Genomic DNA, 24,432 nt, shown 5'->3' with positions numbered 1-24,432 from the left:
TTATTAAAATTATTATGATCGTTAAATGATAATATGATGGCTAATGAGAGAAAATAATAATGTGACAGGATAACATAGCGTTTGACATGAAAAAAATGATGATGTGCTAATTTTATTGATTTTATAATTATTTTATGAGGATTTTTCAGCATTTAAGGTTAAAAATTAAAGCATTATAAAAATTTAGAAAATTATAAAAAATATAGGAAAAAAATAAAAAAATATTATATATTTTTTAGAAATTATAGAAAATTTATTAAAAATATTTAAAACTGTTAGAAAGTTATATAAGAATTATTACAATGATAAAAACTTGTAAATTTTAAAAATATAGAAGGAGTAATATTTAAAATTTTTTAGAATTATTTATAATATTCAAATTATTTTTAAAAGCTTAAATAAATTTTAAAAATTTCTACAATTTTATAAAAATATAGAATACTTGTAAATATAATAAAACATCAATTTCCTTCATATACTTCAGACTTTTTATTTTCTTGTTACCGGAATCAAAGGCTCCAAACCTTTAAATAATTTTCTATATTTTTAATATTTTAAATAAATTGTTAATAAGTTTTATCTTTTTTAATAATTTTTATATGAAAAAGAAAAAGAAAAGACAATGGCGGTTACTGGTGCATATGGTTAAAAAGGCAAAAGCGAAAGGCCCGTGAAACGAGTGAGATTGCGCGCGTGGCAAACCATAAAGTTCGGTTTTTGAAAGAAAGTAGAAAAAGGATCCCCCGCTCCACCCAGTTGGAAATCTGAGTTTTTTTCTTTTTCTTCTACCTTTTTTGGCATCAATTGTTCTTGCTTTGCTTTACTGCGCTTTGTCGATCACCGTCACGGGTCCATATTTTTAAACTTAACCAAATTCTCTGTACTTAAAAAAGAAAATACATTCGTTAGTCAACCATTTAATCGATTTCAAAAAGAGCTTAACCCACTCATTAATATTTAATTTTTTTTTAAATTCGATATCTAAATTATTTTTTTATTATTTATTTTTATACCAAATTTAATTTCCTTTACAAAAATTACAATCAATAAATAATCGTGATATATATAAACCTAAAAAACTACTTTTAATTTTTTTTTATTTTCCTTTTTGTATTTTACATTATCTCTCCTTTCTTTTCTTTTTTCTTTCTTTCTTCATCTTTTATATTATCTAACAATGCTCGAAAATTTCCCTTTTGAAGTAGAGGCATTAGCAATTTATTCTATTTTGAACTTCATTGTTTGCTTGTTCTACTTGAAGAGGTCGAAAAGTTAGATAGAGAACATATCGAGATTGAATCGATTGACTTGTGAATCGACACAAATCGATTGAACCAAGCTAAAAAAAGCAATTGAACTAATTTTCTCTTTTTTTATTTTTTAATATTTTACAAATCTTTAATAATTTATTTAACTAAACTGGGCGAACTGATCAAACCAATAATTGGTGGCTTGATTGGTTCAATCATTGGTTTAATTTTGAAAAAATAAAAGATATATATATATAAGAATTTTTTTTATCTTTCTTGTTACATCAATTTTTAATCGATTATCTTTTTTCTTAAAATTTAACAGTTTAACTAACAATTAAACTAACAGAGGTACCAATTTAGAAAAAAAAATAGTTTAGTTATCGCTTGTGACAAAAAAAATGTTTAGGTACCGAAATGGAAAAAAACAAGGCATAGTTTAGATACCAATTTGTGAGTTAAGCCTCTTTTAAAATAGACTTAACAGTTTGACTAATTGAGGTACCAATTTAGGAAAAAAGATAGTTTAGGTACCACTTGCGACAAAAAAAGTTTAAATACTAACAAGGAAAAAATTGTATAGTTTATATACCAACTTATAGATTAAGCCTAAAAAAATTAAGCAAAAATAGAAAAAAATATAAATAAATAAATTATTGTTATGAATATCTTATCAGTAAGTGGATATCCATCAAGATCAATATAAGTTTGATGTATTTTACGACTTTAATTCATTAAAAGTAGAAATTTATTTTGTTTATACTTTTTATATCTATAAATATAGAATTTGAAGAAATATTATAAAAAACTTGATTGATCGATAAAAATACATTCTCTTTTACTCTCTCAATTTCTTTATTCTTTTACATTCTTTGATATTTATTTCATAACACATTATCAGCACAATACTCGAGTTCCTTTTTCACACGTTCCATCATTATTTTAAGCCATTTCTTAATCCGTCCTATTTTTAACCATTTTTTAATTTTCTCAATAAATCACTCCAAAACTAGGCAAAAGAAGTAAAAGAAATTCTCTATAAGAAGCCTCAAAAAGGATCAAACTTGATTACTTAGAAGCCAACCTCAACATCTTGTCGCTCGTCTAATCCACAATATTTGATATCACATGCGAAAAAAATTATAAAACCAATTGGCAGCGCCAAAGAGGAAAAAGAAAATATTAATGCAAGTTAAGGTATTTAAACCAATAACTTTCACTTGCTATCTTCACTTTTAACGATTTAACTGTTCCAAGAATTTTAAATTATATTTTATAACAACTCTATATAAAATATCGTTTATCTTGTTTAAAAGTGATTGCATCCTTTTTCACAAAAAAAAAAAAGTGATTGCCTTCTCAAATCGACAATTAAATTTATTCTCGATTTTTCATCCAAAATCTTAAATATCAATATGCAAATTTTGTAACGACCTAAAATCCGTGGGCACCAGAAAAGTGTGTTACCGGGCCTCCGTCTTAGTGAAATAAGTTCGAAAATAATTATTAAAAATATTTATGAGTCTAGTAGTGTGTTTAATTAGGTTTTAATTAAGTAAATTTAGCTTAATTTAGAGTAATTAGTAAAAAGGATTAAATTGAATAAGGGTAAAAGTTTAATTATAGATTAAAGAAAAATTAGAAGGACTTAAGAGGAAATTAAACCATTTCCTATAACTGAGGCGGTTTAACGTGGAATATATCAAAGATTTTATTGATTAAAATATATATATTTATTTAATAATTAAGTATATTATATTATATTATATTATTATATATAAAAGAAACAAATAAGTTAAAAGAAAAGGAAATGAAAACGAAAACAGAGAAGAAACAGGGGAGAAAGAAGAAAGAAAAGGGGAAATAGGGTTTATGAAGCTTGGAGTTAATTGGTAAGCTCAATCAAGTCCTTTTCTCATAATTTTGATATTTTAGAAGTCTTAAAACAAGTTTTTGATGAAATTAAGTTGTTAGTTTGGAAGTTCTTAGGTTTTTAAACAAAGTTCATGTTGGATAAAATGATGAAATAGGGGTTTAATTGAATGAAATTCAAGTTAGAACAGATATAAGGATTGAATTGCAAAGTAAGCTATAAGTTTTGTGTTTTAGGGACTAAATTGAGGAAAATTCAGAATTAAGAAAACATGTTGAAAATTTAATAGTTAAATTTGAGTTTAAATGAAATTTGAATAGGAATAAGGTGTGAATTGGTGTTATAAATTTGGTTATTAACATTTTACATCAAAACAGTTTTGGGAAGTAGCAATGGTCTGACTTTGAAAATTCACTAAAAATTTTATAAATTGAACTAGAGGATGAACAAAAAATGGAATAAAAGCTTATTGAGTCTAGTTTCTTATAGTAGAAACAGTGTAAGCAATTAATTGATGAATCAAGAGATATTTGAAATTTTGTAATACTGGTTCGGGGTGATTTCGAGATGCCCTGTTTTAACTTTGGAAAATCATTAAAAATTGTACAAAAATTATTATTGAGTGTAATTTATATATGTGAACTCCTTAATGAATCTAGTTTCAAAATAAATAAACAAGAACCTTATTCGAGTTCTGTACAATGAGATAATTTATTTTTAGTAGAAAGAGGTCAGAACTGTCAAATGAAATAACAGGGGAGTATTTAATGAATAAACTGTACTAAATGGCTAGACCAAAAATTCTGGAAATTTTATGGTTAGAAGATATATGAGTCTAGTTTTAAGGAAAATTTACGGATATTAATTTGGAGTTTTGTAGCTCAAGATATAAATAATTTAGTAACAATGACTCAAGTAGACAGCTTAATGGTGAAATTATATATATACATTAAAAATGGTTAAATTTGCATGTTTAGGCTCATGAATTAAATTGAATCATGTTGTATTGATGATTATAAATTATTATTTTCGTAGCCAACAAATAACCTGAAGCATCAGCATCGAAAGGAAAGGAGAAAGTCATCGAGGACTAAAACGGGAGAATTATGGTGTGTATTACTATAATTCGAATTTTAATTATTATTGATTGCTGAAATTTTAATTGTTATGCATGGTAAATAAGACTTGAGGTAAGTATGTGAAATTGAAATTAGAAAAAGTAAAATAATACCCTATTAACTTGTCGGACTAGATTCGATACAAATGGCATGCCATTGGATTTGTGATGTGATGAAGAGATTGTAGTTCGGCCGAGAAGATGTTTCTGTTATTATATTCTTCGGTTTATCCGAATAGGCATTTAATGCCTTATTGGTGTGTTTGGGAGGATATATTATACTGGTGTGTTATGGAAGATTTACAATATTCCGGGTGTGTTTGGGTTGGATATTCTGGTGTGTTTGGGTGGAAATCCGCGTATCTTTCATAGTCCGAGCTTTGTTAATAGGGTAAATAATTGAAATGAAATTTTGAAAATGAGATTATTTGTTAACAGGGTAAATAATTGATGTTTGTAATTTATTAATGTTAAATAGTCTTGGATTATAGTAATACCACTGAGTATATCCATACTCAGCGTACGGTTGTTTCCGTGCACAGGTTAGTAGAAGTCAAGTGTCCCGGCTCAGCATCCAGAACAATCCCGACTCCAACACAAACTTGGTGATGTATATTTTTCTTTTGGGTAAAGGTGGCATGTACATAGGTGTTATTTAGTCACTTGAATATGTATATTACTTTGGGTAGTGAAGGATGAATTATAAAATTTAGATGGTTAAATGAAAGGGTAAGGAAAGTACATGATATTTTGATACATGAACATCAAGTTGTTAAATGAATGAAGTTTTTAATCAATTTTGAATGATGTTATAATAGTTATTAAATTAAAATTTTGTTAATAATATAAATATTAGTATATGAATGTGAAATATTGGTGTTGGTTGTTTTGGTTTGAATTTGCAGGAGGTTTAAGTAAAAATAAGCAGAAATGCTGCCGAAATTTTTATAAAAAAATTTGGAATACTCGAACAAGTCCCGTTCTACTTTTAATACGTGTTTGAACTTCGAGAGTTCAAGATAGGGACTTAATTATTATATTATACTATGAAAGTTATATTAATTGTAAATTATTCGTAAGTTTTCTGATATGTCTGGTAATGTCTCATAACCTCGTTCCTGTAACGGTTTGGGGTTAGGGGGTGTTACAAATTTTATATATAGTTTATTTTTTTAATATTTCATATTTGACTAATATTTTTTTATTAATTTTAATTAATGATTAATTGTGACTGATTTTAAAAAGATATGAATTATTAGAACCTCACTAATAAATGTTGAGATTAAATCTCTAGTCTTTCTGAAAGAAATATGGGTCCATTATAAAAAAAAAAGTGGATGTTTTGCTATTATTTTAATAGATGCATCTCCAAATTGAACATACGTGAGTTATCAAATTGTGCAATTGTTTAATAATTTGTCTAAGAATAAAACTTTTAGATTATATAATAGAGACAATTTTTGCTAATGTTTGTGAGTTTATTGCTTAGGCTTTCAATGATTGCAAAAGTCCGTTGTTTATACATATATATGGTTTAGCATAATTAATAATTAAATGCCTCTAATTAGTAGTAAACCATATCTTTTGAGAACAAAATTTTTTGTATAAGGATATAATATTTTATATGAATCGATACTTGTACGCATCATATCAATAAGTTATGATAAATACTCCTCATTACAATTGATTTTTGGTCAAGAGCAAAATATAACTCATTTTAGTATTTTTGAATGTGTGATGTATATTCAAGTTATGTGTGATGTATATTCAAGTTATTGGAAAAAAATCCGGTTCAAAAACAAATTTCTTGTATAGTAGAAAATTAAAATTTTAAAAATCGACCCAATTTGTAATATTTATAGTAATAAATCCTAGACTAAATTCATACATTTGTTTTTGGATAGATGGATCTTTATCATTTCTAACTTTCAACCAAACGATTTTCTTCGCTAGTCACGTATCATGAACTGGTTCCAGTGTAGATCTAACGATTCGAATCAAAGCACAAAATTAAAAATAATTTTTTTTAATGTGAAAATAGAAATTATCTTGTCAGATGAAAACCGACTGAAATTGTTTATACACGTTATGGAGATATCAACAGCCCAATGCATTCTAATTTTATTTGCTCTCGTAATTACTTTTTTATATTTAGTGTATGACAAATCATAATTATATTTGCTTGCTCTCTCAATGACTTTCTTTGACCATCATAATTTTATTTGCTTTATTATTATTATTTTATTTAGAGGCGTTTCATATTTTCAATTTTGTTTCCCTCATAATAACGGATGTGCAAATTTCTAGAAATAATAAAAGGTCCATAATTTCGGCAAAATACGCCGTTTCCGGGGATCGAACCCGCGTCACCTGGATTACAGGCGGGAACACTCGCAACGATTTTATTGATCGATTTCTAATGCTTTTACATTTCTCATTTTGTATTTAAAGGAATTGTGACTTCTCAATAAAGATACATATATATATTTTTAAAAAGACGATAAGTTAACTAACTTGAGATATAGAAAATGAGCTACAAACTTAATATCTGAGATTGTTACAAGAACATAAATGTTATAAGTAATTTTAGAACAAATAAATCTTATAAAAATAAATAAAACGACATAATAAAAAAATAATTATTTGATAAATGGAATTAGGTAAAGCACTGCATGTTTAATTGAAATCTAAAAAATCAAAAACTAAATAAATAAAAATACATGAACATTTCTTTAAACTTTTAATAATTCTACATACTAGTGGTGGATTGAAATGAAAAATTTGGCCATTTGGTTGATCGAGCGAATCTTATAGAATTCAGAGTCCCTGCTATCTTTATCTCAAATTATGGTTCGCTGATTATGTTGAAACTAGAAACAAGAAGCATATTAAAAATATTTACTTCAGTAATTGCAGAAAACTTTTAAGATCATACAACATGACAAGTATCAACCCTAATTCAGTTCAGACTAGTTTAGCTCCACAAAAAGGCTGGCCTGAGGATGTAATCCTGCTTCTTTCAAGCTCAAGGATTGCTTATCTCGACCATATGTAACTCTAGGAAAGTTGGACACAAGGCTGTAATCCTCAACTTCTAAGCAACCCAATGAATCAACATAGTCATAAACTGATTGGATTGTTGCCGTGCTGTGAAATCTCCTTTCTTTGCGTTCACCCGTGGGAAACCGTACCAATACCTGTTTTCCCAACACAACATGCATATGTTTAATTTTAATTTGGCAACGGATAAGTATTAGGCATGCCAATGGAGAAAAGTGGAAAATGCAAGGATGATGAAGAATGAATGATCATTAGAAGTGAGATAATAAAAGTGCCTAAACCATAAAGAAAGCAAGAAAAATGAAATTACCTGTGTAACACTTGGTCCTTTCTCAGGTTCATCACCAAGTGATAAGGCTTTTTGTTCTCGCATTCTAGCCCGGGCAGCCTCTTTTTCAGCAGCTTCACGTGCTGCTCTTTCATGAGCTTCTTCTTCTTCCTTCCGTTTCTGCTCAGCTTCGGCGGCCTCCCTTTCCAGACGTTCTTGCTCCTCTCTCCTCTGGCGTTCTCTAGCCTAATGTCATGAATAAAATGAAAAGATTAGTCAGGCTATTATTTTATCATTCCAACGGTGCTTTTTAAAGCACAAATACATTTAGTAAGCAAAAAAGGGATTATTATTATCCTTTTTCAGTCTTCTTGGAATATAATGGCAGTAATGAGGAAAAAGAAACTAGAGTATGCCATCTAGCCAAATATGTAGTAAACTGTATTAAAGCCACTAATTTAAAATTAAAAGCAGCCTACTTGATCAGCTTCAAGTGCTGCTCTGTAAGCAGCATCTTGCTCCTCCCTCAAACGCATGTTGTTTCTTCTCTCTTCTGCATCCAGTCTTGCAGCAACAAGAACAGGAGAACTTTCTTCAAGCACTTTCTGCAGCATCGTGAGCATTTCTTCTGGAGATGTTGGTCCCTCAACCTGTGAAGAAAGAGAGCATCACCATGCAAGATCACCAATTAAACCGGTTTTATTGGCTCAGAAAAGTTATAATGTACTGGGCTAGATAGGCCACCAGTTCACAGTTGAACTGGTCTGACTGGCCGGTTTAGCTCCGTTATTTTATGCTGACCTAAAGTTAAAAATATGAGAAACAGGAGTGCTATTAAAGAGTCCAATCAATCCACTAAAAACAATAGTCAAATGAATTTAATATGAGAAACAGGAATGAAGGCACAATTCGAGCAAAAGCTGCATCTTAATGTAAAGAAACTAAAAAGGCAAAGCCCAATTGTAGCATGATATAAGTCACAAGTGCCTTATAACAAACTATAAAGAACTGGTAGGCGTACTGAAAATCAGATAAGCTTTTGTTTAATAAATCATTTAGAATATGACTTATTCAGCATTTTCAGGCTTTAAAAAAGAACTCATACGCCTAGCTATTCGCCATGTCAAAACTTCAGTGCCCACCCAAAAATCCATATTCAAAGGCATTTACCAACAAGCAAAACAAAACTAGCAAGAGCTTACATCTAAACTTTCTGCTCAGCAGAAGCACAATGACAAAGAATTAGAATGAAATCCCTGAGTTTTACCCATTTAACATGTGGTTCACTGCACAAAAATTTACGAAAAAATATCTAAAGCATGAACGATAATATGTCATTTTCAGTTTCTGCTTTTGCCAAAAGGATATCTAATTGATTTTGGGTTCCCAAAAACATTAACTTATTGCATTATTAACAATTCAAAATAGAAGTCAGAATCACAGTGTTGATACCTGTTGAAGGAGTGCAATCCTCTGGTTCGTAGTAGGCATAACCACGGCACAAAATGGGAACCTAGATGCCTTCAAGCTATTACTCATTTTAAAACCCTCACTAGCCCTAATGTCGGCGCCCCACGCCACAAAATTCTCATTCACAAAGGCAGCCACTGCCTCGGAACACAAGGTCCTTTCACAGAATACAGGAGAATCCGGGTGGTCCGGCGAGTGCAAGTACACAAACAACAGCTTAAAGGAGTTCCTTGACCTCTGCAAGGCGTCCATGAAACCCTCACCGACGAAATTCGGCCTAGTCGTCGGGTAGTCTCTCTCAAATGCCGCCACGAATTCCATAGCTTCAGAAGCCGCAGCTGAGACAGAGACCAATCGTGCCGATGATTCCCCGCCCCGCCCCTGTCCCAGGCCGATCATCCCAAGGGAATACGAAAGAACTCCGCCGGCGGCCCATAATCCAAGCCCGACAGCTCCAGAGACTAACCCGAGGCTACCGGATATCACAGAGAAGGGCAATGTAACGAGTTTCCAAGCTATGCTGGGGTTGGGAGCGGGAACGAGACCCGAACTGGATGCGGTTTGGGTGGGGTCAAGAGAATCGCGAGGGTCAGAATCGGACGTAATTGTGGAAGCAGAGGATTGATTGGAAGAGGTGAAAGAAGAGATAGCCAGTTCGAGGTCCCAACCATGAGCCTGGAGGATTTCCGTACACAAATCGGGATCTTCAAGGCCCGTCACCGCTTGAAAACATGCCAATTTATCGGCTACATCAACCATTTCTCGAGAATTTACAAGATGAAAAATATTAGGGTTTTTCCTTTCTTTCTGACAGAGAAAGGAAGGACGAAAAACAATCCGAGGCAAGGGAATTTTCTTCGGGTTTTCTCTTTTAATTTCTATTTATTTGGATGGTTGGTTTAAGGGGAAAATAGAGAGCGAAGGGTTTATGGATTGAAGAAGATCGGGTTCAAATGCTTTAGGGGATCGTAACAGATAATCGGACGACAGACTTGTCCGAAATTACGTAACTACCATTGGCTTTTGATTCTTTTTAAAAGGTTTAATTCTGTATCTAGTCCCTGTACTCTTTGGACTTTTTAATTTTAGTTATTTTGCACACTTAAAAGGAGTTTTTTCACCTTCAAGGAAGCCAGAATCCTACTGAAGCATGAAATGGTGTTGTATTGGGAGAGTCCGAAGGTTGGTTGGTACAAGCTAAAAACAGATGGTAGTTGGAAAAATGTACAAAGAATGAAAGACCAGGGGCAAGGACTAAATTTCTAAAACCCGAAGAGTAAAAGGTTAGGTGGCAGAATTAGACCTTTTAAAACCGCCTGAAATGAATAATGCGCCGTGAAATTAATAGATTTCGCAACGACGTCGTTCGCTGCTTTCCTTTTATTGCGCAACAACAAATAGGCTTTTTCAATCTATATTACTTTCTAATATATTTACCATCGCATTTTTAAAACAGAGTATATCAATTGGGAATGCTAAGCTAAAAGCACATTATGGAACACCTACATGGATGGATACTGATACTCTGTTTTAGTTAGTATCCCTCTAAGATATGAATTAAATATACATCAGAAATGTTCATGTACATGTACAACAACAAAATTCCCATATTGAAAATTGTTAAAAAAGGGTTATTTTAGCAACTAACACCCTTACATTTCCTCTATCAAGGCTTTGCCCTTGTTTCCTGCTACATTCTTCTCTGTTCTGGGAAAACTTTTATTGCCTCCATATTCCATCAACGAACTCTTTTCTGCACTCACAATGGCTGCCAAAGAAGACAATGCTTTGTTCGGTTGCTCATGGACCCAACACATTATGAAATAAACCTTCCTCTCAGCAAGTTTCAGCTTGCTTTTCGTTTCGGACTTCCTCAGCTTTCTTTGTTTCTCGGATTTCAACTCCCTTTCCGCAGCCATAATCATCCTTTGTAGATCGCAAAGCATACAGATCAATGCAGGACTTCCAAGGGAAAGTAGGTTTGTTATGTCATCAACAAGTGCCAATCCAAATTGCAAACCACCAATGTGCCGGTAAGCCGGAGAGCAGGTTTGCTCCAAGCAATAACACAGAGCTTCCTGCACAGTCTCAGGCTGTCCAGCTTGACCTAATACAGATGATATACTCAATACCATCATTGCTGAACCTACAGCATCCGATTGCCAATCTCCATTGTAGACACGAAGAGTGAAGCAGTAACTATATATGATATCAACCAAATGAACAGCTAAGAGCGGAGATGGTTCCGTAGAAATGAGCTTACGAAGCGAAGGAAGTGGAGTTTTGGGGCCACAAGGAATATCGCTTGGTTGGTCGCTTTCAAGATCTTCTCGATTGGCCATAGGTTGTATAAGTTGAGCTCCATCCTTGCTTAAACAGATTGTTCTGGCAGCAGGCTTTAACCACCAAGGATCCCACGGCTCAATCATCTTACTCAATTCTCCAGCTGCCAAAGCTCTTTGGAACCGTTTCTTCTCTTCAAGGGATAAATCATTGATATTAACTTCACCTCCTACATAAAAAAGAAACAACAAAAATTTATGTTCAAGCATATAATAACACAAAATTCATAAGACAAATCAATGTAAACATTGGATGAACGAAAGGCATACCGAAGTCATTGAAAGGGGAATGTACTTGGCAGGTCCCTCTATTAAAGGGACCTAAACAAATTTATCCCTCTATTATTAAACAGATCAATTTAGTTCCTGTACTACTAAAAAGAATCAAATAAAACCAAATTTCAACAAAGTTAACATTCAAAGCTTAAAAAATGTCGTGTATAATTTAAAAGAGTTAAGATTTTGAAATCTTCTTATGGTTTTAAAAAGGGAATCTTCTATTTGGAGTTGAGCTGCAAATGAAAAAATAATTTTCATGACAATTTTTTTAAACATTAAATGATAACTATGTCACTAATGAGCCTTATTTAATTCTTCTTAATAGTATAATGATTAAATTGATCCATTTAATAATAAGTGGACTAATTTGATCTAACCCTATAATAGAGGGACTTGACAAGTACTTTCACCGTAATTAATACATAGAATTTGAACCAAAGATTACCTGACAAAATCTTCCGAATAGTGTCATCCGAAAGAATTGAGTCTGCCATAAAAAAAATCAGATTACATTTGTCATTGATACAGTAATTCAATCAAGGCTTATATTAGGCAAACAAACAAAGCAAATATATATATAGGTACTTCAAAATCAAGGAAAATACCATCAACATCTTCATCTAAAGGTTCGGTTTCGTCCTCGGAATGGAAACGTTTCAGAATTTCAAGCATTTTCCGTTTAGTTTGATCGTCTGATTGAAGATGGCGCAGCTCCTCGACTACATTTTCTCGCATGAATGATTCGGTACAGCGAATGCTATGAGACTGTAAAAAAAAAATTCACACAAAAAAGAACTTTTTTGTTTCATTTCAGATCAAACTAAACAAAAAAAGAAAAAAAATCAATTTCTGATTGAAGAAAGCGTGAAATTGAGGCCTTACCTTGTAACAAGGAAGAGAGCAGTAGCGTGAGTTACATCGAGGGCAAGTGTATTGCGAGAATTGCTTCTGACAACTGTGCAAAATCAGTTGAAACTTGAGAAAAATAAATAAATATTGGACAAATAATCTGAAATTCACAAAAAAATGAAGAATAAAAGGAAGAAGAACATACACATGGCAGATGATACGGGAAGGAGGATTCAACGAGGAGGAATTAGAAGGTTTTTCTGATGTACGTATCGTTTCCGCCATCTTTCAAATAACCCAAACTGATTCAAATCAGAAACCCTTTTGATTTATTTGCATAAACTGAATAAAACAAAAAAAAAAGGCTCGAAAACCCTAGAAAGATTCAGAAAGTTTTGATTGGGCTCTATTTCAAATACCAGCCCACAATGCATTTCCCCCGTCACCACCATCACTCAAAAGGCCCCATAAAGTAAGTGATGCAATCATGTGTTTCCAAATCCTTACTGCAATGGTTATTTGACTGGCAACCTTAGGCCATTTGACTGGCAGAGGTGGTATTTATTGACATTTGGGCGGGTCGTATTCATATAACAAATATTGAGTGCGAGACCAAAATATCTATCTATATTCGTGGAATTTGCAGCGAAACAAAATGTAAGAGTGAAGACAAGACATAACTTGGTTTTAGCTTTTGTTTTAATCACAGTGACACTCACTTTGGAATGTAGGCAGCTTTTTTCCTTTTCTAGATTGCTATTGGTTAATCATAGCTACAACTTGCGCAAGTGGCCTTCCTAATCTTTAATTTCACTAAGATAGACAAATATCCTTTCAAAAAAATATTATATTACATTATTTTTAATAATTAACTAATCCGATTAAAAATTTGTATTATTCATGTTACTTTTATTCAGTTTTTTTTTATGGTTAATTGGCCTATGGCATTAAATAATTGTGCATAAACTTGCAACTTGTACAAGTTGAGCCAACAAAATTAATGAAAAAATATATATCGGATCTTGATATCTGATCCTCCTATCCTCTTCCAAAAGGTACTGAACTGAAATATCATCATCATAATAAATTTGTAATGTTGGGAAATTCATACAATTACTTCACTAAATTTAGGTTGAATTCGGATAAATTTAAAGTTAAATTGAATTTAAATTTATAAATAAAAACAAATTTCTTCTACTATTAATTTTTCATTCACAAAATTTAAATACAATATTTAAAAATATTAATTTTTTATGTATTTAATCATTATAAATATTAAACTAAATAATGTTACTATTAAAAAAATCCGTAAATGTAAAAATATTAACTTTACCATGATGTTGTTGATGTTCAATGTCTAAGATCTAATCCATCAAACCACAAAAAAAAAAATCACCTCTCAACCAATCATTTGTCACATACCATAGTTAAATGTGCCATGATATTACATTCTTGCCCTTATATGTTTGTTAAAACTACAATGCCCCCAAAAGTGTAAGGTACCCCATCACCCACCAGCCACTTGTCAAGTTCTAACAATGCAAAGCACGAGGCTAGATGCGTCATTTCAGAAACTTGTCTTAAAAGGTGCTTTGGGTTTGTCCATGCTTTTTCATTTTATTACCTGAATCAGAACTCACTTTCCAGACCCAAAGGGAGAGAAAGAGCTGCTGTTCTATGTTCTTTACTTAACACCAGATTTGTTATGTTGAAGTTGGGATAAATTTATGCTGCTCTCAATGCAATATGGGTGTTTGAAAAGGTCAGTTTTTTTATTTCCCTTAATTCAGATTTTATCATTTATGAAGCTTTTTTCCCCATTAATGTGATATTAATTATGTTTTTAATTGCTTATTGATTTGCTATTGTCTTATTCTTGGTTTCCTAGGAAAAATATTGATTTTGAATGTTATGTTCTATGTTTTATTGGTTTGGGGATTAAGAAAAGAGTAATCTATGTTCTGTGTTCTGATATTGATTAAATATGATGCTTAAATTTCTAATTTTGCATCTTCTCAGTGATAGCTAAAAAGCCTAAAATTTATTATATTTCTCTTTTTAAAAAAATGATGAACTGGTTTCCTTTCTAGGCTATGGTATTAATTCTTGCGTCAATGTCTCAAGAACCAAACAGTTTCATAATTTCCTGTTTAGATTATTGTTAGTTGTGCTCTGTCGGATACTATGATTTTGTATTGTGTTGGGGCAAAGAAGCATATGTTTTGATAGAGGAAGATAGACCTATTCTCATACTTCCGGAATTCGTGTCAGTTCTTCCGGAACTTAAGTTCCAATAATGCTTTCTTCAGGTGTGTGAATTGTGAAGCATGAATATCATTTTCATTATCTCTGCACATGGACCTAACTGCAGTAGCCAAGCCTTGCAGTTTCGGTGACAAAGGTACGAGTGATGTCGTTTTACGCTTGAGAAACAGCGAAGGAAGGCCTGAATGGTTCTACTCCCACTCATCTGTTCTCGTAAGTAAAAGCAGGTTCTTTGCGGATCAGCTCTCTAATCCTGGCTCGGGCTCCTGCATCGAGATTCATTGCTCGGACTCCACTTATGATCATCATGTTAACCTTTTGAGATTACTGTATCTCCCCACCGATTCACTTTTGGATTCCTTGGACTCGGTTCAATCTGCTCTCGCTGTTCTACGATTGGCAATTGCATTCCGTTGTGAAGACGTTACAAACTGCTGCATCCAGTATTTGGAGGCTGTTCCTTGGGAGGATAAGGAAGAGGAACAAATTGTAAAAGAAGTCTCGGAACTGGGGCCGGTAGCAATGCCGATATTGGCAAGGATCCAACCAGTGGATTTAAGTGCTACCAAGAATGTGTTTATTTCTGCAGTTCGGTTCGCCACATCAATAGGTGGATCTTGTCCACCCTTTGGAGACGAGCTTAAAACATCTGCACAGGAACAAGTGGAGTTCATGCTTGGAGGAGATGAAGACACCCCATTAGTTACAGCAGATGATGAAGTAAAATCAGTAGTAAAATCAGGTCTTTCCCAAGTTTGTTCATTGTTTGAAAACGAGTTGTCTTCCTTTCTTCTTGTTCCCGACATCACAGCCGAGATTGCTGAGACTAGAATTTTACAGTGCCTTTCGGATGTCGAGTGGATGTGTAACATACTCCCCAAAATGGATTTAATGAAGGACTTTGTTTGTAGTTGGGGTGGGATGTCTAGAAAGATTTTGGAGATAGTTGAAGACAAGAAACTTGATAATGCAATGTGGGTTTTGAAGGTGAAGCTTATAGAAGTGACCGGGAAAGTTCTGGAAGCTGTTGGCTATGGAAACGTGATTCTCCCTGCACCGTGTCGAGTCCAATTGCTGAAGACATGGCTACCCTATATAAGGAAGATAAAGCCTCTCCTGGACGCAAAAGCTGACGAGGATACGGATTTCCCTTACAAGATGGATGAAGACTTGTGCCAAAGTATCGAGGGGGCGATCGTTTTGTTAGTGCTAGCATTGCCATCTAACGATCAAGCAGATATTCTGACGGATTGGATGAAAACCGAGCAGCTTAAGTATCCTGACTTGAGCGAGGCATTCGAGGTATGGTGTTACAGAACCAAGTCAGCAAAGAGAAGATTAATGGAAGGCTTGGATAGAGTTGGCAATACCACTATTAGCCTTTGATTTCTTAGAATTTGTATGATTTGAACTTGTGAAATGAATAGATGGTGACAATCCCCATTTCATGTAACTCAGACTCCATCAAAAGCTCTATATGATCCTTAATTTCATCTGATTTTTTTGCCCCCTTCACATGATCATATCCATGTAGTTTTGAGGTGCTTGCGCCGCCATTGCAGGGCAAAGTAAACAGATCATCGACGGTTGGTATTGGTTTGGCAACTACCAGACTACAAAGAAAATAGTGCCATGTTCTTGTTTGTTGTCTGAGGTTAGATGAACCGACATATGACATATCTTTTTATGCTTAGAGAACTTGTTTCTTCCTAAGTTCAAACACCAACAACCAACCGTCCACCTGCATGATCCAACTCATCGTGTTTCCTTGCCTGTGGTTCCGACATTTACTCGTTCAATATTAATTGTAGATCGTTCTGGTATGAAGAACGAGAATGATTTTCAACACATAAATGATCGAACTTCATACCACATAACATCTTGTTATGGTCATAAATTACAACGTAGAGGGGTTTCTTTTACTGATTTACAATAACGGTCGAAGGAGCTCGTCTTGGACAAGATTGACCCTCGAACGGATGCAATCATATTATGTCACATCTCGCCATTTCAAAATCGATTTTTTAAGGCATATCATGTCACTTCTATCCATACTTTGGATGAAGTTTTTTCTTTTGGTTTTTTTCAATTTTAAAAGTAACCCAACTTTTATGGATAATTATGCAAAAAGGACCTGTATCAAGTCTCTCTATTACGGTTCGACTACCAAAAAGCGGTAAATTTTGAGATATATATCGAAACTCTGTCCAACTTCTTAAATTCTTAACTTACAGCATCACTATGTATCATCAATCACCACCCGCCATCTTCACCATTAAATCTTGCATCTGAGCACTAATATTTTCATAGGAAAAAATACAAATGTATGGAACATTCCTTGCCTACATTTTATTAAACCAACAATGTATATTTATACATTATCTACAAAAAGAAAATTTGCCGAAAATTCCTCCGAAATATGTAATGTAGCAAAATAATTCGACAACGACAAGCAGCCAGGCTAGGCCGTAGAAAATACAAAGGATGGTTCAGATCGAGGGAGCTTTATAAATAGGTTAAAAAAGAAAAAAAAAACCCAAACCCGCACCGTCAATAAAGACAATATCATCATCATCATAATCATCATCCTACGTCTCCCTCGATCATCATCCTTGGCCTTGAAATTAAGCCTTCCTTTGTTCAACAACAAAGAAAATTCAAAGTTGTAACAATAAACCCTTGAATCAACCTCTGCTTGTTTAAGAAAAGAAGGAAAACTTGTGAAACAAGAAGAAGAAGAAGAGAAGAGCAAAAAAGTGAAATATGTACGTGAGAGCGGTGCCAACGACAGATCTGAACAAGAATACGGAGTGGTTCACGTACCCAGGGGTTTGGACCACTTATATCTTGATGGTTTTCATTTCATGGCTCCTCGTTTTATCTCTCTTTGGCACCTCTGCTGGAACCGCTTGGACAATTGTTCATCTCGCGCATTTCTTTGTAAGCTCGCCTTTTTTCCCCCTTTTGATTTCGATTCATAAAAGTTATATTTTTCTTGGTTTTTGTTGCGTTTCCTATCTGGGTTTTAATTTGATCGGCTTTTGGGATTGTTTTTTTGTTGATGGGGGGTTTTGGATTGAATTAAGGGTTTGATGATTTCTTGAGCTTTAGCTATAGCAACGACGAAATTAGTTTTTTTTCCCCTGCGTTGGTTAAAATTTTTGGGGATTATTATTCTGGACCAGCTTTGCTATATTGCTTGACTAGATAGATTTGGCGGGTTCCCCAAATAGCTTCTTGTATAGATGAATTGTAGAAAGCTTGAATTATGAGTTTGTTGGTGCTAGTGCTTGGTCGAAATCTATGTCTATGATTACAACTACTTGAATAATATGTTGATAGTATTAATTCTTTCTGTTTCTTGTGTTTGTGAATTGATTATGCGTTGTTGTCATCAGTTTATTGGCCTTTTAGATGCCTATATAGGCTATATCTCTAAGCTTATTGAAGATTTGGAGGTTTAAACTTAGTTAAGGAGGTGAAAATTTTCAGCACAAGCCACAACTGAATGAGCGAATAAGCGGGTCTGGAACTCTTTAAAGCCCCTTTTTCCCTCACTTTTCAATTTATAAACTGAATTTTCTTTTGGGAATTCAGTGTATCAACTATATCAAATTGGCTTGAAATGCTATATCATATACTAAATTAAATGTCTACAACAGATGGACTGTTGTCTGTTTTTTCTTTGGTATTCTAGGCCCACGTGGTTGTGAGAATGTTGAGAATAATAGCCTACTTTCTCAAACTGGAATGCTTAGGATTCTTGATTCTAAATTGGTTGTTTGTCAACCTTTTTAGCTGGTATTAAAGGGCTAATTGACCTTTACATTTTTAAAGTAAGGCATCCCTCCGAGATTTGATTAGACAACATCTGGTGCTGTTGCTAAGTGTCTTCACTTTTCATGATTCTGCTGTAATATTTTTCTAGCTTTCTTGATGGTTTGATACGCATGAATGAATGGAAATCTAAAATTTTAGGTCTTAATGATGTACTCGCTTGGTAGCAAATAGAATGAGCTAAAACTAGTATAGTTGTGATTACTGCTTTTGTTAATGTTTGGCATGCCCCCTTTGATAGTTCTATTTGTTTCTTTTCCTTGAGTGAAGCAAGGCTCAGATATCACCTATACAGTTGGTCAGAGTTCGTTCCTTTGAGTTTAATTACTAGATGTCTAAATAACAATTTCCTGTTTATCAACGTGAAACAATTTGTTAGACATTTTCAGGTGATTACTAATTATGATATCCGGTCAGAGATTTGCTTGTTATTGTTATACCATAAGACAGGGTCAAGAAATGATTATTCTTTACTCTTCACTATAACACTAATAAATGGTATAGTATTCAAATTTTCAGCTCTTTATTCTATGCTTAATGAGTATGTTGTGCATGGATTTGCATATTCTTGCCTCAGGTCACATATCACTTCTTTCACTGGAAGAAGGGAACACCGTTTGCTGATGACCAAGGTATCTACAACGGTTTGACTTGGTGGGAGCAAATAGACAATGGCAAGCAACTGACACGGAACAGGAAGTTTTTGACTGTTGTACCTGTTGTGCTGTAAGTTTTCACTTTCTTCTATATAAACCTATACTGAATATTGGAAATAAAAATATGGCGGCTTTTTAATTCATGGATGATTCACTTAACTAAAGCGTATAAGATGCAACGAGGTGGGTCTCCGTTATGTTTTATTTGATTAAGGTGCATGCCTTCTGTTAGATACTTAGTGAGTTGCATTCAACCTTTGCCGCGCTCATGAATGCCTCTTGTTACGACCTATGGATGTAGTCAATTTACGTTATTCAAAGAATCAGTTAATAAAAGATAGTTTCCTCACATGCAATTGATTTAAACCGTATTCTACCCTTCCAGCTGGGTCATCCACCTCCTTGTTATCAATGACTTCCTTCTGCGAAGAAGATGAATCTCCATGGGTATCGCACTTATACCCAATTATACATTATGTGCTTTTCTACATGCATACGTTTATATGGAAGAAAAACAGTTACTAATTTCTGTTTGTTACTAATTGCTTATGGATTCTTTTCCATATCATTCAGCAGTTGATTCATTAAACTAGACAGTACTTTTCTGCATATTAAACTAGCTGTTTCCTGCTGCCATATTTATTAATCAGCTCTTAAATGGAGACATTTTAGGACTCTGAAACCTTAGATAAGAGTAATATCGAAGTGATGCATCGCAAGACATTATACAAGAACTCTAATATTTTCTTTTATCTTGGTATTTACCCTACATTTTATTTTCCAGGTACCTTATCGCCTCACATACAACAGATTATCAAAACCCAATGCTCTTCTTCAATACGTTGGCCGTATTTGTGCTGGTGGTTGCAAAGTTCCCCAACATGCACAAGGTCCGTATATTCGGAATCAATGGTGAGCATTGAACAACTGCCAAGGAATTCATGTCTGGTTTTTCAAGTACTAAGTTTCATTATTCTGGGGTGATCCCAATTTCCAAATATAAATGTAATATCCCTGTACAGATAATGAAAACTGAAAAGGGCATTCTCATTTCTCTTTAATCAGGTTAAGAAAATATACCTTCCCTTCCTTTAAGCCAGGGAAAAATACATTCATATATACTATTTACTTTCTCTCTTTGCAAGCTATATAGATCATCTTCTTGCCTTATATTGCTCTCAGCTTAAGCCATAAATCTTTTTTATTAGCCTCCAACTTTGTTGGAAACCAAGATATGGCCATTTTTGTGAACTACAGGTAGAGTGACAAAGAACTTTTGTTTTGTTGGTATCAGTTTCGGATTCATTATTCTTCAAACTATAACATTCACAATAAATTTTTTAAAAAGGGAAAGATTTCCAATCAGGCTTACAGTTGAAAGACATGCGCATGTCGGCAGTGGGTCAGTCACTTCGTAGTCCACCCAAGGCCTTTGAGTGAAACACATAGTAACTTGAATCACAAGCTAAATAAGTACAGGCAAAAACTCCTGGTTCGGGTAGATCATGTCTGAAGGAATCCACCCCCATTACTTAACGAATTCCACGACACGTTAATTTCCATGTGTTTGCATCCCACCTAATGTTCTAAATTTTCCCCATTCCCAGACGCAAACATTTACAGAAAAAAAAGGTTTTCATTTTTTTAATCCAAAAAAAAAAGTTCTTTTAGTTCAGACATCATGGATGGATCAATGAAGTTAAGTTAAACACATGATACACGAATTTAATAACACTATTATCGTACTACTTCTCTTTAATATTTTAATGGTTCTATAATTAAAGTCGATCATTAGATTTAGAATATTCAAGTAAATTTTTAGATATTTTAATCACTTGATTTATGCTATACTACATGAACTCGAATATCCATTTTTAATACATAAAATAGAACTGGGTTTTGTCTAAATTGCAAAACCCTTTTTCATAATCTTACCATTTTTGCACATTTTTTTTGCCACATGATGTTTTCCACAAATAGCTTCCGTGTGTAAAGAAACCATTTGAATCTGAAAGCTCCCCATTTCTTGTTTAAGCAAAAATGTTTTTTCATCAGGCATTCTTGTTGTTTAGACTAAAATGTTAATATAAAAGACTACATGATTATTATGGTTTCCATAAACAGCCCGTGATGAACAAGCCATTAACTTGAGAAAACAAAGAGAAACTGAACTCAAGAGTCAAAAAGGGTGGTTGATACAGGCTTTAACTTAAACACACTATCTGTCAGATATTATACACAAACTTAAAGGTGGATTACAGCAAACAACAAAATCGAACCTACATACATACATATATTTATATAATAAAAAAAGGGTGGTGTAGATCTGGATTGATCGAAAACCTTAGTGGGGGAGGTGGGGGGTGTATTATTCTTCGACACACTTGTCGAGGGGAATGTTTGTGGGTCCATTTTCATGACCGAAAGGAAGGAGGCTTTGTCAGATCTTTCTCAATCTTTCAATTCCAAAAAAAAAAAAAAGGAAAGGGAAAGAGGGTGGCATTGAAGCAACGATGGAAATGGGTCTAAAATTTGTGGGTTTTTCGTATAGAATATCAGTAGGTAAGCTTTTGTTTGGATTGAAGCAAGTTTATATGTATATAGTTTTACATGGTAACACGAAAATTTACAATGGCATGTGGGGAGGATCAGATTTCTTACCTGGCATATATATATACAGTTCATCTTTCTAAGCTTCTCTCCTATATACATATGATATAAAAGAGGGGATATGGGGGGAGAGAGAATTTAAAGTCACCATTGCAGCAACAAATATCAAATATGAGAGACTCAACAATTTGTTTACTAAAATCAAAATTAAAAAAACTTTATGAACAAATTAAGAGTCCTTTTTTTGCTCTAGCCAGGAATCCCTTACAAACTTTGAAAATTATACATTTTTTTTGTACTTGTACCAAGCCAACCAATGGATTCATAGGGTTGCCCTTCTGCTTTCTTTTGAACCATTACACTTTTTTTACCCTAAAAAAGGATCTTTGCTTAGCTTGATATCTTCTTCTAGTATGCCCTCAGTGAAGCCAACCTAAAATAAGCTTCAAATTTCCCACCATAATTAATTAAAAAAAAAAGAAGTGATCATATATATAGAGAGAGAGAGAGAGATCAAGGAAAACCATGTATTTCATCTTCTGTTAGTAATGAAGAAATCCAAACAAGTCACCCCCACCTTAACAAAAAAACAGTAAAAAAGAGAAAAAGAAAAACCCATATTAATTTTTTTCCATCTTGTTTAATTACCATGATCCACCACCTAACATACCAGTCCAATAACCAGTTGAATCACCTTGGTCTTTATGTTGATCAATATCAGTTGTAGTGGAAACTTGTTTCAGATCTTCAAATGGAAACAAAAGCCTCCCAGTTGTCTCTTGAACACCATGGAGACTCCCATATCCATTTCCAAGTCCATCCAAGGAGAAATTCAGTGTTGGTTTAAAATCTTGCATGGGAAAATTACCAGGTGTATACACTGTGTTTGGATCTGGAACAGGCATGGGGATGAAAGAATTAAACCCCCTGGAAGTGATTCCAGTTAGCAACTCCAAAGCTGAAAGTTGAGAAGTAGTAGGTGATGAAGAAGAAGAGCTAGGGATTTGGCTCTTATTATTGTTTTCTAAGGGAAGTTGAACCAATTCAGAGAGACTCCTATAGCCTTGACTAGCTGTAGGGAAAGCTAGGTTGAGATCTTGACCATCATGGATCTTAGGGTTTTGAGTAGAACACTGGGATAAGCTAGGTGGTGTAACCAAACCAGGTAGCTTTTTGGATGATGTTAAAGAAGTAGAAATAGAAGAAGAGGATGACGAAGATGATCTCTTGTTCTTCCTTGAACCACCACCAACAGGGATGTTTCTAAGGGAACCACCTTCAGTCCAATACCTTCTACAAGTCTTGCAAAAGTACCTAGGTTGAGTGAGACTGTAATTGTTGTAGTAGCAGAATTTGGTGTTTGTTGAATTGCACCTTGGACAGTTCAAAGCTTGTTCTTTTTGAGGTCTTATTTTCCTCTCTAAACCTGTTGGCTTTGGACATGTATTTGTGACTATCTCTTCTATTGGTTTCACCACTATCTCCTACAAACATCAATCAAACAAAGATGAAGATGAGCAGACAAATGGAAAAAACCAATGGAGTTAACTGATTTACACTTTCCAAGATTATAAGTTTATAACAAAGCCAGAGATAAACTTATAAAAAAAAAAAGGTTACTTTACTTTTTATTACATATTGATATATCAGCAAAAGAGAAAGATAAAGTGCAAAATGTTGAAGAACAAATGATAAAAACTAAATCCAATTTGAGTGGGGACTTTCAACGATTATCTATAGCCATGAAAAACCATCTTTTGCAACTTTGAAAACAAAAAGGAAAAGAAAACAAGAAAAAAAAAAGCCCAAAAAGTTTGATAAAGAGAAGAAGAAGATCAGATAAGCTAGCCAGGTGATAGATCTTTCTCTACCTGTGGCCATTGAGCAGTATCCATGGATGAAACTGAAAGAGGAGGAAAGAAAAATGAACAGTATTATATCTTCAATATAAGAGGAAAAAAAATAGTGAGACAGCTTCTGTTTTTGGTCTCGAAACTGGTTTGAAAAGCAGAGAAAATGAAATGTTGGGTGGTTTTTTGAGGGGGTTTCTATGTATATGTACAATGTATATCGCCTTGCTTTATGGCTTGTGCGTGTATAAGAGAGAGAAGAGAAACAAGAGATGGGACGTTTTGTATAATAAAATATAAAGTATAAACTATACTAAGTGGGAATATTTGTTTCTGCAAATACATTCATTATTTATTTTTATATATATAAAAGAAGGTGAGTGGCTTATGTGTGCATGTTAATTTTACATATCATCATATACATAATTTCATCCTTAAATGTTTTCTTTATTTATTTTTGTTCTCATTGAATTAGGTTTGACTAAATAGGAAGAAAGAAAATGAAAGCAAATGACAAACAGAAAGTTGATGAATTTATTGCTGGTTGAGGTTAAAGCTTTAAAAGCCTATATTTAATGAAATGATTTTGTGTGAAGAAATAGGAAAATGAAAATTCCGACTAAATTACGAATTTTGAAATTGATGTTATTTAAAAGATCATTAAGGATTAATTTTTATATACTAGAATAATATTTTATTAAAAAAT

At 33.4% G+C, this 24,432-nt stretch overlaps 5 protein-coding genes across 13 annotated transcripts; 2 read left to right on the top strand and 3 right to left on the bottom strand.

Annotated features, from left to right (window-relative positions):
- Positions 1-6,948: 6,948 nt before the first annotated feature.
- Positions 6,949-10,039, bottom strand: LOC107947148 (plant UBX domain-containing protein 10). The gene is made up of 4 exons (XM_041083603.1): positions 9,021-10,039; positions 8,048-8,218; positions 7,611-7,814; positions 6,949-7,437 (listed from the first exon to the last, which is right to left on the bottom strand). Exons 1-4 carry the CDS (start codon positions 9,795-9,797, stop codon positions 7,210-7,212), a joined length of 1,380 nt encoding a protein of 459 aa, XP_040939537.1. The 5' UTR covers positions 9,798-10,039; the 3' UTR covers positions 6,949-7,209.
- Positions 10,040-10,441: 402 nt separating this feature from the next.
- LOC107947150 (zinc finger HIT domain-containing protein 2) lies at positions 10,442-13,037 on the bottom strand. The gene is made up of 5 exons (XM_016881718.2): positions 12,714-13,037; positions 12,542-12,614; positions 12,265-12,424; positions 12,105-12,146; positions 10,442-11,550 (listed from the first exon to the last, which is right to left on the bottom strand). Exons 1-5 carry the CDS (start codon positions 12,791-12,793, stop codon positions 10,691-10,693), a joined length of 1,215 nt encoding a protein of 404 aa, XP_016737207.1. The 5' UTR covers positions 12,794-13,037; the 3' UTR covers positions 10,442-10,690.
- A 972-nt stretch (positions 13,038-14,009) lies between these two features.
- LOC107947146 (BTB/POZ domain-containing protein At3g05675) lies at positions 14,010-16,271 on the top strand. Of its 3 annotated transcripts, none has more exons than XM_016881713.2 (2): positions 14,010-14,270; positions 14,896-16,271. In XM_016881713.2, exons 1-2 carry the CDS (start codon positions 14,236-14,238, stop codon positions 16,157-16,159), a joined length of 1,299 nt encoding a protein of 432 aa, XP_016737202.1. In that variant the 5' UTR covers positions 14,010-14,235; the 3' UTR covers positions 16,160-16,271. The 3 variants fall into 3 exon arrangements, with proteins under 3 accessions (XP_016737202.1, XP_016737203.1, XP_016737204.1); XM_016881714.2 differs by having other exon boundaries at positions 14,118-14,270; positions 14,818-16,271; XM_016881715.2 differs by having other exon boundaries at positions 14,134-14,270; positions 14,780-16,271.
- A 724-nt stretch (positions 16,272-16,995) lies between these two features.
- LOC107947144 (ORM1-like protein 2) lies at positions 16,996-20,414 on the top strand. The gene is made up of 3 exons (XM_016881711.2): positions 16,996-17,713; positions 19,188-19,336; positions 20,051-20,414. The coding sequence occupies exons 1-3, from the start codon at positions 17,537-17,539 to the stop codon at positions 20,187-20,189; spliced, it is 465 nt and encodes a 154-aa protein (XP_016737200.1). The 5' UTR covers positions 16,996-17,536; the 3' UTR covers positions 20,190-20,414.
- A 1,634-nt stretch (positions 20,415-22,048) lies between these two features.
- LOC107947145 (dof zinc finger protein DOF4.6) lies at positions 22,049-24,063 on the bottom strand. Of its 7 annotated transcripts, none has more exons than XM_041083600.1 (4): positions 23,748-23,979; positions 22,571-23,360; positions 22,401-22,453; positions 22,049-22,319 (listed from the first exon to the last, which is right to left on the bottom strand). In XM_041083600.1, exons 1-3 carry the CDS (start codon positions 23,769-23,771, stop codon positions 22,419-22,421), a joined length of 849 nt encoding a protein of 282 aa, XP_040939534.1. In that variant the 5' UTR covers positions 23,772-23,979; the 3' UTR covers positions 22,049-22,319; positions 22,401-22,418. The 7 variants fall into 7 exon arrangements, 5 of the variants coding, with proteins under 5 accessions (XP_040939534.1, XP_040939535.1, XP_040939533.1 ...); XM_041083601.1 differs by having other exon boundaries at positions 22,049-22,309; XR_005906523.1 differs by having other exon boundaries at positions 22,401-23,360; positions 23,748-23,975.
- Between the last annotated feature and the right edge of the window lie 369 nt (positions 24,064-24,432).

This window comes from Gossypium hirsutum, chromosome A12 (genome assembly GCF_007990345.1).
Source record: "Gossypium hirsutum isolate 1008001.06 chromosome A12, Gossypium_hirsutum_v2.1, whole genome shotgun sequence".
Lineage (NCBI taxonomy): Eukaryota > Viridiplantae > Streptophyta > Magnoliopsida > Malvales > Malvaceae > Gossypium > Gossypium hirsutum.
Note: the sequence above shows the minus strand (reverse complement) of the source record. Positions and strands in the feature narration are given on the sequence as shown.